General features: G+C 42.9%; 2 protein-coding genes across 2 annotated transcripts; one reads left to right on the top strand and one right to left on the bottom strand.

Annotated features, from left to right (window-relative positions):
* Positions 1 to 7,656: 7,656 nt before the first annotated feature.
* On the bottom strand, positions 7,657 to 12,344 carry LOC135697652 (histone H3-like). The gene is made up of 2 exons (XM_065217452.1): positions 12,336 to 12,344; positions 7,657 to 7,959 (listed from the first exon to the last, which is right to left on the bottom strand). The coding sequence occupies exons 1-2, from the start codon at positions 12,342 to 12,344 to the stop codon at positions 7,657 to 7,659; spliced, it is 312 nt and encodes a 103-aa protein (XP_065073524.1).
* Positions 12,345 to 12,352: 8 nt separating this feature from the next.
* LOC135697559 (histone H4-like) lies at positions 12,353 to 12,664 on the top strand. Its single transcript, XM_065217363.1, has one exon. It carries the CDS (start codon positions 12,353 to 12,355, stop codon positions 12,662 to 12,664), a length of 312 nt encoding a protein of 103 aa, XP_065073435.1.
* Positions 12,665 to 13,494: the final 830 nt, after the last annotated feature.

Raw genomic sequence — 13,494 nt, 5'->3', positions numbered from 1 at the left:
TTAATTTTGCTGAAATGTGAATGATTTACCATACAAGGCAACTATTTATATAAAGTTTCATGCAAATCGGAGAAGGTCGAGTTTGAAAATCATTTTTTTTTGCTATTTGGCCTGGAATTGCTCTGTTCAATCACAGTGATATCACACTTCCGCTAATAGTTACGCCTTCCTTTTCAAGCACCTTATTCAAGCATAAAAAATTATAAGAAAAAATGTTTCACCCTGGCAATGGATTTCCGGATTTTTCATGCGGGTTTTTCGTGGATTGCTGAGATGATTTACTTATGCCACGGATACACTTGTATGAGAATCTATGAGCATAAGCATTATTTGTATAATAATTTTCCAAAGATCAAAATATAAAATGAAAGGTAATTAAAAATGCTTCTTAGGAAAAATATGATGATAATACTCTACATGTCTTTTTTGATTTATGTTAGCTATGTATCAATGGAGACGTATGGTAGTCTAGTCGCTAAGGAGTATTGAGTAAAAACCCAAAACTTAATAACTTAAAAAATATAATTCAAAACCAAAAAAAAAATTGCTGATTTTTTTTTAATTTTGTGTAAAAAAGAGAGAATATCTATTCGTATTACTCTGTCCTGTGGATTTCCTATATACATGGAACTGTTATGCGAATAGCGGTGGTATCCACAAACTATTTCCACTTATCTCCAACTCTTCCTGGGTCTCTCCTTAAATGATACTGCCAAATAATTTGAATATCCAGCTAATTTGTCAAATCTTACTTAAGGCTCACGCACATTTGTTTCGTTTGCGAAGCGTTGATGCAAATTTGATAGTTAGATAATAGATTGAGCTTTTATTTTGCAGGAACGTATTACAACCGGATCAAATGTGCGTGACACTTTATGCATTGTGCGCCGGCCTTCAACCGTTTGCACTAAGCGAAATGGAATCCTTTTAGATGAATTGGAATAGCATTTCGCTGCTGACCTTATATTTTATTCTAACTGCATAATACTCCAGATAGTAGTCATTTGAATTTCATAGACTTAACAACTAATCAATAGTCCAAAAAGGCCAATAATTCGGTAATTTTTTTTTTTTTTAAATTCTTTATTTAAGAGATTTTTAGCCTTAGGCTAGTTCATCTCTAAAATAATTCGGTCAGCTTTGCATCCTGATTTATCCAAAACTGAATTTAGGCACACCAAATTTTATGCAATTCAACTGTTTATTCCTGTGGGTTATGTTTCCTCATAATGTTCAATGATTGGTATATTTTGTGGTTTTGTTCTTGATCTCTCAATGAAAATGTTCTATTCGGAATAAATTTGTAGATGGAAGCATCACAATAGTAAGCGGCTAAATACATAAAAAAAACTGTTCTAATAAAACCACGTAGACAGGACCTTCACCCCTCCCCCCCCCCCCGTAGACAAACGTAGACATTTTTGGAACCCCTCCCTCCCCCTCAAGTGTCTACGTAGTTTATGGACAGCCCCTTTTTTGCGTCTGGTATTTTGGTCCGATTCTAACTGAATCTTCCTAGATGAACTGCTATGATCATTCTTTACAGCTAATTGGTTTTCCGCATCAATTTTAAAAAATGAACTTTTCATATTATCCAATTTCTCACAAATTCAATTTTCAAGACCATTTACATTTATTCTAATGTCTGCCATCCCGATTTTAACCGCGATGTCCACCTGAGCAGCAATGTGATCTCGCATGTCAGTGATCGAGTCCGAGAGTTGAAAAACCTTTTTCATCTCTTCCTCTATCCTTTTGACGCGCGAGATCAGATCATTCTGCTCGTCACAACTCTGATCTGATAGACAACTATCACACTGCACACATGCATGGTGCAGCAGTACTTACTGAAAAATATACCTCGTACCATACACGCTGGAATTTTAAAAACAGATTTCGTCACTAGCCCGAAATGACCATCAAAAAATGCCACATTATTTTTCAGTGAAAATGCAGCCAGTGACGAACATGTCCCAAACAACACACATTTTCTATAACAGTTTTAAAAACCATTGTATGACTGGTTTTGGCTGTAAATCAGTCTCTTCTTCTTCTTCCGCGCATATTCGTTTAATGCGTGCTCTCAACTTAGTGTTATAGATGCACTTCCACAGTTAATAATTGAGATATTTCGATACCTGTACCATTTTTGCAATTGTATAATTGTGTTGCAATTACAATCGTGCTCTATGCCCTGGGAAGTCGAGAAATTTTCTAACCCTGAAAATTCCTAGACTGTACCGGGAATCGAGCCAGCTACCTGCAGCATGGTCTTGCTTTGTAGCTGCGCCTTTACCGACTGTGCTGAGGGCGGCCCGCGTAAAGCAGCTTACTCAATATAATTCTATGAATTTGTGTTACTTGGGTTGCATGTTTTGCCACGGATCCTTCAAGTAAACAAGCATCGTCATCCTGAACTGCATGAATAACAGTAATGTGAATAAGAATGCGCGAAATAACATTTTATGTTGCCAGGTGAATCTTTGTCATGGGCGAATATATGAATGAAATTGTGAAGAAGGCAGGCCACATGTTGGGATATCTTCTCATGTCTTAATGTCAAGGGCAATTTGTAGAAATAAAGACAACGTCATTTGATTTTGGATAACTTCGTAAAAAATCAGGGAACGCTTTAGAGTTTCAAGGAACTTCGTAGAACTTCATGAAACTTCGTAGAACTATAGGAAACTTCGAAAAAGTATTGGAAACTTCGCAGAATATCAGAAAACTTTGTAAAAGTGCAGCAAATTTTTTAGGGGATCAGAAAATTTGGTAGAAGTTCAGTTTACTTTGAGGAACTGCATCAAACTGGGTTGAAATTTAACGACGTGTGGAAGCAAACCCACTAAGAAATGTTTTTTATCCCAAAACCCCCTCCATGATTTGTTTTCCGTGCTGAGCATCAATGCTACCGACGCCAGGGAAGCAGCTCCCACACCTGGACCCTACCTATTGACCAATCAAATCATGAACCGAGGACCAACGGCTTTACTTCCCTTTCGAAGCCAGGCCTGCAGGGGTGAGAGGTAATCACGCTTATCACTACACCACCGGCGCCGTTGATATTTGCTGTGATTCGTTTGAATCTTGACCGTTTGACGATAAGTTCAGACATTTAGGCTGACTGAAACTGAATCAAAAGTTGTTAAAGCTTTCCGCACCATCAGCACTTATCGCAAGTAGCAATTGGGGTTTTATGAGGGTTCTTCAGACTATGATTTAGACTTGTACCATGCTTTAAAACCGTGATAAAACTTGCAATGTTACTTGTGATGGCATCCAGAAAGCTACATCTCCTACACGGTAAGAAAAAAGTAGCCAAAAGTAAGTTCTTTTCACTCATCTCGGCACTATAGTGCAGGAACTTAAAAGTAGGTAAAGCTGGCCAAAGTAGTTTTCATTTACTTGTGTACAATTCGTATGGAATTTTCCACTAGATTTCTACCCAAAAGTAAGTTAGTTGTACCCAAAAGTAGGTAAATATGATTATACTCAACGTTGGGTTCCCACACTTTACTACCCCTAATGGGTGGTTTTGCTCCTCCGTTTTTTATTTTATTTATTTATTTCGTCAACCAACGTAGACTAGTACATATTAGAATACAGTTTTGTTTTCTTAAATTTATTTATTTATTTCGTCAACTTTGGACAAAAGGTTAAAAGTATATTTTTTTCTTTAATAAAAAGTAAGCAGTGTCAGCTTTCCTATTTTTTATGAGTTATAATGCCTTATGGAGTAAAAATATTGTTTTAGTTTATGCCGAGACATTGTAAAGTCAATGGTTTCGCAGTATTGATTGTAAGAGGCCATCATGCGGTTTAATGGCCCATATTTTGCATAATTTGTGCGATGATGTTTTATGGGAAATAAATTTCGATTTCGGAGTTGCCGAGTAGGTGCATGGAAATTTAATTTTGATAAAAGTTCTGTGGAGTCATTGCGTTGCGAAACGATATCGTTTACAAATGAAACCATTGCATATTCACGACGCTCTTTTAATGTTTGTATGTTTATAAGCATGCAGCGTGCTTCATATGATGGAAGAGGAAATGATGTCCAATCTAATTTACGAAGAGCGTATAATAGAAATTGTTTTTGTACGGATTCTAATCGTGATTGAAAAAGGAGACCATACAATGCTGCAATATTCCAGTATTGACCTCACATAGGCAATATATAGTGTTTTAATTGTGTAAGGGTCCTGAAAGTTATAGCAAAAGCGCTTGATAAAGCCTAGCATGTTATTTTCCCTGTGAATAATTGTATTGTAATGGTCTATGAAAGTTAGCTTAGAGTCTAAGATAATTCCTAAATCTCTAACTCTTTCACATTTGTCTACAGTTTGATTTCCTAATGCAATTGAAATGTTTGAAGTTGTTCTTTTTCTACTAAATGATATTAAGTTACATTTTTTACATTCAATTCTAGTAGACTTTTTTTGCACCATATGTAGAATATGTGTATTTCATTCCGGAATATATTGATGTCTTCTTCATTTCTTATTTCCAAAAAGAGCTTCATGTCGTCGGCATAAATAAGCAATTTAAGTTTTTTGAGAATGAAAGAAATGTAAAGAAGAGGTCCCAAATGAGAGCCTTGGGGGACGCCTGAAGTGACTTGAATTGGACTCGATTTCTTTCCGTTGAATTTAATTATTTGTTGGCGGTTAGTTAAATATGATTCAAGCCATTTTAGGAGCCCTGACTCAATTCCAATTTTTTGCAATTTAAAAAGTAGCATTGGTATGTCTATGCGGTCAAATGCCTTGCTAAAGTCTGTATAGAGAGCTTCTACGTGGTTTCCATTATCCATTGCATTCAATGAATAGTCTATAAATTCAAGTAAATTTGTCGAGGTCGAGCGACTCTTGAAAAAGCCGTGTTGCATGTCAGTAATTCTATTTTTGATTTGGAGAAATAATTTTTCGTTGACAATTGCCTCGAACAGTTTAGGAATGCAAGAGATAATGGCTATACCACGATAATTACGTACGTCAGATTTTCGGCCAGATTTAAAGATAGGCACTAGGAATGAGCTTTTCCAAGTTTTTGGGAAGGTTCCAGATTCCAGGGACATATTAAAAATCCAGAACAATGGAGCAGTGAGTTCCATTGCTAGACATTTAATAAATACTGGAGGAATTCCGTCAGGTCCAGGACCTTTTGAGGCGTCTAATTTTTTTAAAGCCTGCAAAATATCCTGCACTTGAAGTTGATTGAGGCCAATGTCCCTTGAAAATTCTGGAAAAAAGGCAAAATAATCGCGGTCGCGATCTTCTTCAGAAAATGTCGTATAGATTTCTTGAAAAAATTTTGCAAATAGATTGCAGTTTTTTTCCGAGCTGTCACCGACATTTTCGTCGAGTTGCATTATTGAAGGAAAATTGTCAGATTTTAATTTGGTTTTTACGCAATTAAAGAAGTTCTTTGGACAGGACTTTATTTCATGTTCTGTTTTTGCATTACATTCTTCAAATGCAGTACTGATAGCTAAATTCAGTTGATCGCATATATCCAAATAAATTAATAAATTATTACTAATATTGTGTTTTTTATAAATTTTATGTGCTTTTTGCTTCCGATTTTTCAAGTTTTTCATTTGTCTGTTATACCAGACTGGATTTTGTGTGTTTCTGTTGCGTCTTTTTGACGTTGGATAACGTCTTTCGGCAACATACGGGGGTACAAAATTGAAAACAGTCATTTTGGATGAGTTACGAAAAATTAAAAGATTTTGAGCGATAATAACTCAACCGTCTCTCGATAGATTTACGAGATAATGGCATCAATCAATTGGAAATATTTCTAGCAATTTGCTGAATGTTTCAAAACTAATGATTTCATTCTGTAAACTATTGAAAAATGGTTAAAAGAAAACCATTGTCTAAAGATGGTGAAAATCGATTGTTTTTTTTTTATATTCTTATACTTTTTCCAACCGAGACATAAGATGCAAGTATCTGACACCTCTGATATTTTCTGTTCTACTATATAAGCGTCCAACAAGGTCGCCCGTTCCATCATTGTCTATCCGATCGTCGACCCAGCAGCAGAGCAGCAGAGCAGCAGTACCAGAGCAGCGGCAGCAGAGCAGTGGCAGCAGAGCCTGGGGCGAAAGGGCAACTACGCCGAGTGCGTTGGTGCCAGTGCTCCGGTATACTGGGCCGCCGTCATGGAATGCCCAGCTGCTGCAGTTCTCAGTCGGTCGTATTCACCGTCTGCTCCGCAAGGGCAACTACGCCGAGCGCGTTGGAAAAATGGCCCTTTTCAGGGCCACAACATTATTAAGAAAGAGTTTAACGATTAATTTTCTAATTGCGAAGCCATATTTTATCTCGAAAAATAGTTTTGAAATTCTTAACAACGAGAATCTTGAAAACATAATAAAATTTACTTAGAAAGTACCATATGTTATTTTCTAGTGGATTGGGCAAAGACCTTTTCACTTTGATGCTACATGAAAATAAAGTGAAATTCATTTCCAAATCATATACCGGACCCGGCTGTGTTTGTTTTCCAAATCTCGAAAACAAACCCCCGCACACGTTCTATTTCGTTACTTCTAGACTAACATTTGAAAGGGGCGGAAGAGCCAAAATGTAAACAAACCATATTTTGGCACATATAGAGAGAACAGTTCACAAACTACTCGATAAACACGAAAAAGTAGAAGAAAATATCACTTCATATCATCAAAAACGTTTCTTCTTACATGGCGTATTTCCAACTTTCAACTCGATGATGCAACTGGTTGTTACGCCTTGCACCAGAACAACGAATTATATTGTTTTAATATGCCAAACGTATTGATTCTGTAGTATCTAGTCACGCCCGATTCATTTGAAACGCATCCGATTGATATTTCACGTGTAAACAACGAACAAAAAGAAGACCAAAAAAATCTCCGGGCGTAATTCCCAGGGGCCTGGCTAGCGGCCATGTTTTTGATGCTATCATCTACTCTTGTCTTTCTGCTTATAACACGATTTTTCGTCCCTTTCCACCATGCATACGTCAGGCGGGCCGTATTTAAATAAGGCCCGAGATGTTGCCTACTGTCAAACGTATAGGATTGATATAGGGTTGCCAGCCCCCTGGTAATTCCACTCTCACAAACGAAGAACCAAGGCGGAACAACAAACAAAAAATCCCGATGGTGTACTTCCACGGCGTATCACCAGTGTTGGCAGTTCAAAGTGTGGAAGATCTGGGTGTAACAACATGTATGAAATTATCAGAGCGTATGATGTTTTCTTCTCAATTTCACGACAAAGAAAACTTTTTTTGAGTTTTTGGTTATGCATGATGATAGATTACACTATTAACTATATGTCAAGCTTATAAAATCATCCAGAAAATGGAAAGTCGTGAAACAGGATTAATTTTTAGGTCACCAAAATTCGGAAGCGATTTTCTCGATATGGTTTTTTTGGAGTTCCGCCCTTTTCAAATGTTAGTCTAGACTTAATCTAGACCAGAACGGAACGAAAGGTCACTTCAACTCTTTTGAATTATTGTGGTGGCCCTGAAAAGGGCCGGTTTAGTTAAGATACGACGAGCCAGCTGGATGTCCTTCGGCATGATAGTGACGCGCTTGGCGTCGATGGCACACAGATTGGTATCCTCGAACAGACCGACCAGATAGGCCTCGCTAGCTTACTGCAGAGCCATAACAGCTGAGCTCTGGAAGCGCAGATCGGTCTTGAAGTCCTGGGCAATTTCACGGCAACGTTGGAAAGGCAACTTTCGGATCGGCAGTTCGGTGGATTTCTGATAGCGACGGATCTCACGCAAGGCGACGGTGCCTGGCCGGTAGCGATGGGGCTTCTTTACTCCTCCGGTGGCTGGAGCGCTCTTGCGAGCGGCCTTCGTTGCCAACTGCTTGCGAGGAGCCTTTCCTCCAGTGGACTTGCGAGCCGTCTGCTGAGCTGGTTGTGATGTGTATGCAATGAAAGCACACTGTGGAATAAAATTAAAAACTACTACTTAATACTACTATTGACAGCTTAAAACTAACCTACTCTACTATATACACTTAACCTACTATGTACAAATTGCTTATTAAAGCATCTTCAGAAAGATTGCATTTTTGAATAAATTTAGTTGTCATATCATCAATTTTGGAATCTACTTTGGGAATATCTGCCTCTTGATGGAGGTCTGCTATTCTTGTGTCGAATGGACGATCTAGGATCATCCTCAACACTCTATTCTGTGCAACCTGGATTTTGTTCCTGTGGGTCTGAGCGCACGATTCCCACACCGGGGCGGCATAGAAGATCGCGGGGGCTATGATCTGTTTGTAAACAGCCAGTTTGTTTTGCCTTGAGAGGCGGGATCTGCGGCAAATGAGCGGATACAAACACCTAACCAAGGCGGAGCACTTAACTAGGGTTTTCTCTATGTGCGAGCGGAACAGGAGCTTCTCATCGAACAACATCCCGAGATAAGTAACATCAGTGGACCACTCGACCCTTGTACCATCCATTATTACGGTACAGGAGGGAGACGGTTTAAGTTTTAATGATTGTCTGTGAAGGAACATGATCGCTTGGGTTTTCGAGGCGTTGATTTTGATTTTCCACGTGGTGGCATAATCAGTAAAGGTGTCAAGGCATCGTTGGAGCTTGTTCGTAATTTCACGAGGCATCCTACCCTTGACGGCTATCGCGGTGTCATCTACAAACAGAAAGAACACGCAACCGTCTCCTAGAGGAGGGATGTCCGACGTGTAGATGCTGTAAAGCAGTGGTCCCAGCAGACTCCCTTGCGGAACACCTGCTGGGATCGGAAATTGTCCCGAAAGGGAACTATTCAACGACACCCTGAACGACCTTTGCTGGAGATAGTTACGGGTGATTTTCACAAGGTATGGTAGAAAGTTGGAGTTACAAAGCTTGTATATAAGTCCGTCGTGCCAGACATTGTCAAACGCCTTTTCGACGTCTAACAAGGCCATGGCTGTGGACTTGGATACAGCTTTGTTACTTCGGATGTTATTCATCACCCGCACTAGCTGATGATTGGTGGAATGCCCCTTGCGGAACCCGAACTGTTCCGGAAGAAGAATGTCATGTTCCTCCACAAACTTGTTTAGTCGGCTGAGGATCAATTTTTCGAACAGCTTGCTCAGCGCTGAGAGCAGGCTAATCGGTCTGTAGCTTGACGGTAGTGAAGGGTCTTTCCCAGGTTTGCGGATCGGGATGATTTTTGCCACCTTCCAGATGCTTGGAAAGTAGTGCAGCTCCAAGCATCTGTTGAGGATGGCAGCCAGCAGCGAGTGCACCCTCGCGCTGAGATTTTTCAACTCTAGGTTGAATATTCCGTCAAACCCGGGAGCCTTCATGTTCGTACTGTGTTTCAGCGCTGAGCAAATTTGTTCCTCTGTAATCCGTTCTTCTGGAGGGACGGCACAAGGGGAGGCATCTAACGTCTGGACGCACTGCACAACCTGGTTCTCGAGTGGACTTGGGATTGTAGAGCCAAGCAAATGCGACTGGGCAATGTGCTCCCCAATTGCATTGGCCTTCTCTTCGTTGGTTATAAGCCGTTCGTCATTGACTCTAAGTGGTGGAATGGGCTTGGGGTGAGACTTCAGCACCTTGGCAACCTTCCAGAATGGTCTGGAACGGTCGTCCAGGTTCTGAACGAGCCGCCCGAAACTCTCGTTCCGGATTAAGACCATTCTGGAAGCGATCTGCCGATTCAGATCGACCATTTCGTATTTACGCTGCAGATCCCCAGTCCGCTGAAACTGGCGTCTACGAACATTTCTGAGCCGAATCAAGAGTTTGGTGTGGGAATCAATTGCTTGAAACTTACCCCTCACAGGAACTCGTCGAACGCACTCTTCGTCAGCCACGGATATGGCTTGATGGAGACCCTCCAGGGCCCGGTCGATGTCCTCCACTGTGTCGAGCGGTGGGTTGTCGTCGATGTGGCGGTCGACCACGCGTCGAAACTGGACCCAGTTGACTCGATGGTAGTCCTTCCGCTGGCACGGTGCAGGGGCCACGTTGTAGCCCAGCTCGGTCAGCACCGGTTGGTGGTCCGAACTCAGGTCGTTGACGGCAACCGGCTTGGCTAATCTGGTGTTTGCCAAGAACAGGTCCAGCGTCGATGGGTTGCCCGTCGGTGATGTGAAGGTTGGTTCGTCCGGAAACCAGACGGAATAGAGACCATGCTGGGAATGGTCGAATAGCAGGCGGCCGTTCTGGTTCTGCTGGTAGTTCCGCCAGGCCTCGTGCCGGGCGTTCAGGTCCCCTCCGATTACAAAGCGGGCATTGGTGTGGGTTATGATGGCAAGGTCGTTCTTGAACTGCTGTGCTGTACCATTGCTAACGGTAAATTGCCGGGGGCAGTAGACAACGATGAACCGGACGTTTCCGGTCGATGTTTCCACCTCAACGCCGACGGCCTCGATGATGGAAGTGCGCTAGTGGGGTAGGGTGCAGTACTTGATGCCTTTCTTGATGATGACCGCGACACCGCCCCCCCTGGAGCTGGTGCGATCAAGCCGGACAATGCTGTGGTCGGGCAGCCAGAAGCTGTCACCGGTCTTGAGGTGGGTCTCGGTGAGAAGGCCCACGTCGATGTCGTGCTTGCGGAGGAAGTCTGCAAGCTCAATGTTTTTCGCCCCTACGGAGCGAGCGTTCCAGTTGGCGATCTTTATGGGTTCACGGTCCATAATTAGCGACGAAGGAGATGATAGCTTGGAGCTGTTGTGTTCTTGTTGCGCAGGTGCGCTTGATGATGATGGCCTGGGCCAACAGTGTGACGATCTCATCCGTTGACAGCGGAGAATCGTCTGTAGCTTCACCGGTTGTACCGGCCAATCCCGGAGCAGGGGGATCCGTCGATGGCCCGGAGGCTTGACCGGGTACTGCAGCGGCAGCCAACTGTTGGTTGAGCGGGAGCGGCGGCAACACTGGAATTGGCCGTGATTGGACCGGTGATAACGGAGGAAAGTTCTGCGCGTTGTTTTCTGGAACCTTCTTGCGACCGGGCTGGCTGTTGGACGAGGCCTTCTTCCGGATCTCGGCGTATTCGGCCCGCTTCGGACAGGCCTTACTCGTGGCCTTGTGGGCGGCACCGCAGTTGGCGCATGTGGGAGTGGCTTCCTCGATGCTGTCGCAGTTGTCGATCTTGTGGTTTTTGCCGCATTTGATGCAGCGGCTGGCCATGCGGCAATTCCTGGTGCCGTGCCCGAACAATAGGCAGTTCGAGCACTGAGTGACGCCACGGTGGGTGGGTTTATACCGCTCCCACTTCACTTCGATGTGGAACAGTGTGCGTGTCGTCTGGAGATCCTTCACGGTTGTGGAGTTCTTCTCCAGATGGACCAGGTAGAGCTGGTCACGATACTTGATGGCCTTGCTGCGGGTCATCTTGTGGACTTCGACCGGCTTGAGGCCGTTCGCCTTAATCTCGTCCATTAAGGTGGTGGTGTCCATGTCGTGGAGCCCGCGCAGCACCACTTTCAGCGGCTTGGTGGCCTCGATGTCGTGGGAGAAGTACTCCAGCTTCATTCTGTCCAAGAGGGCCTGAACTGCGTTGAAGTGTTTTTCGGCCGGGACCATCAGTTTGTAGCCTTCCGTGCACCGTTGAATGGTGCAGCGAGGGCCCTGCTTAATGTAGAAATCCAGCTGCTCCCATAGCCCGGGAGGGAAGCCCTTCACATAGAAGGGTGGCAACTTAACTTTTTTCGGCACCGTCTCAGGGTCCGACTGCGGCTGGGCTCCGTTCTGCAGGGCGGAGAACGGATTGTTGCTCAGCAGCTTTTTTGCTGCTGATACGGTGGCGCTGCTGTCTTCAGGTCTGGGTCGTTTAGTTCCGGGAGGCCCCGGCTGCGGGTCCGCAACGCCTGTCGGGATGGGCAATGGGGTTTTCTTCTGCTTCTTCTGGGCTGGCTCGGTGGTCGCGCCGTCTCCTGGGAGAGTCTGTTTTCCCGGTAAACCGGCACTCGCGTTACCGCGCGATTTCTTACCCATGGCTGGGTCAGCGAGAGCGTCACTACACAACGCGGAGCTAATTCGACTTGCGAACGAACGAACGAAACTAGAGAGAATTCAAATCGACTGAACTGCTCAACAGTCTGGCAGCGAATGCACTGCGGCTGTAATGAAAGCTGCACACTGTGGAATAAAAAAAAAAAAAAAATTAAAAATCACTTCCATTCTGTTCTATAACATGCGTTTGCTGTGTTCAACCAATCAGAAACGATGAAAGAAGAAGAACACAACAACTAACCAAAAGAATTTAACCCTCGAGTAGGTATAAAACAGCCAAAATTTGGAATTTTTGTTCACTTTTGTTTCAAACTTCATCGACGTTACAATTGTCATATTAGAAAATGACTGGACGCGGCAAGGGTGGAAAAGGACTTGGCAAAGGAGGAGCCAAGCGTCACCGAAAAGTGTTGCGTGACAACATCCAGGGCATCACTAAACCTGCAATCCGTCGTTTGGCTCGTTGTGGTGGAGTTAAGAGAATTTCCGGTCTCATTTACGAAGAAACCAGAGGAGTGCTGAAGGTATTTCTGGAAAACGTTATTCGTGACGCCGTTACTTACACCGAACATGCGAAGAGGAAGACTGTCACCCCCATGGATGTCGTTTACGCTCTGAAGCGGCAGGGACGTATTCTGTACGGATTCGGGGGTTAATTTAGTATCATCGACTCAGAACCAAAAAATCGGCCCTTTTCAGGGCCACCATATAAATTTAAAAGGTGTTTTAGAATTGACTTTCTTGCCAGAATGTGAAAGGTTGAAGTGATGTGATGGAGCGTTCATTCACAACCAATCTGCGGGTGTTAAGCTTAAATCAACGTAGGTCCTGCTGGTTACCGCTACTAATCCAGTACCGACAATATTCTGCATACATTTTGGTGTGGTAGTTCCAGATACGTCGTGCACTTCCAGAATCGAGAGAAGAAATTAATGAAAACGCCTGAGTTGTCCGAACGCGCTTTGGGGAAAGATATCGAGCTTATTCGAGCGTTTTATTTCGATAAGCAGCAGGTGTGCTGAAGGAATTACAGGGAAACGTCATTCGATGAACTGTTACATTCAAGTAATTTTTCCCCGGTATATGACCACAATTTTTAATAGGGCATCACGGCCACCCAAATTTGAGTTAAGTTAGCTTGTTTTAAGTGCACGAACTCAGCAATGAGAAAATGTTTTATGTTTGTCCAGGATAAACTTACTGAGAAAAGTAAATATCGGATACACATTCATTGGTACTACTCCTACTTAGAGTAAAATAATTTCATTTTCCGGCTGATTTTTGAGATTTTCCACAGGAAACCATGAGCCAATATTACTCATCGCTGGGTTCCTTAACTATTGGCTACTAAAATTTAGGTCGTGCTTATCGCAGGGTTGTCATTGTCAAAACTCAAAATAGTAAACCTATAACACTCTTGTAACTTACAACTTGTACTGTTTATTTTTGATAGAATAAAAGGAAACAACGATTCAGTCCAATGGAA

Source organism: Ochlerotatus camptorhynchus, unplaced genomic scaffold (assembly GCF_037179485.1).
Source record: "Ochlerotatus camptorhynchus isolate MF236.1 unplaced genomic scaffold, CSIRO-AGI_Acam_v1.1 ptg000002l, whole genome shotgun sequence".
NCBI classification, from domain to species: Eukaryota; Metazoa; Arthropoda; class Insecta; order Diptera; family Culicidae; genus Ochlerotatus; species Ochlerotatus camptorhynchus.
The sequence above is the reverse complement of the archived record's forward strand: the minus strand, read 5'-3'. Positions and strand labels throughout refer to the sequence as shown.

Coding starts and splice junctions, on each gene's coding strand:
- LOC135697559 (XM_065217363.1), top strand. CDS start 12,353: ATGACTGGACGCGGCAAGGGTGGAAAAGGACTTGGCAAAGGAGGAGCC.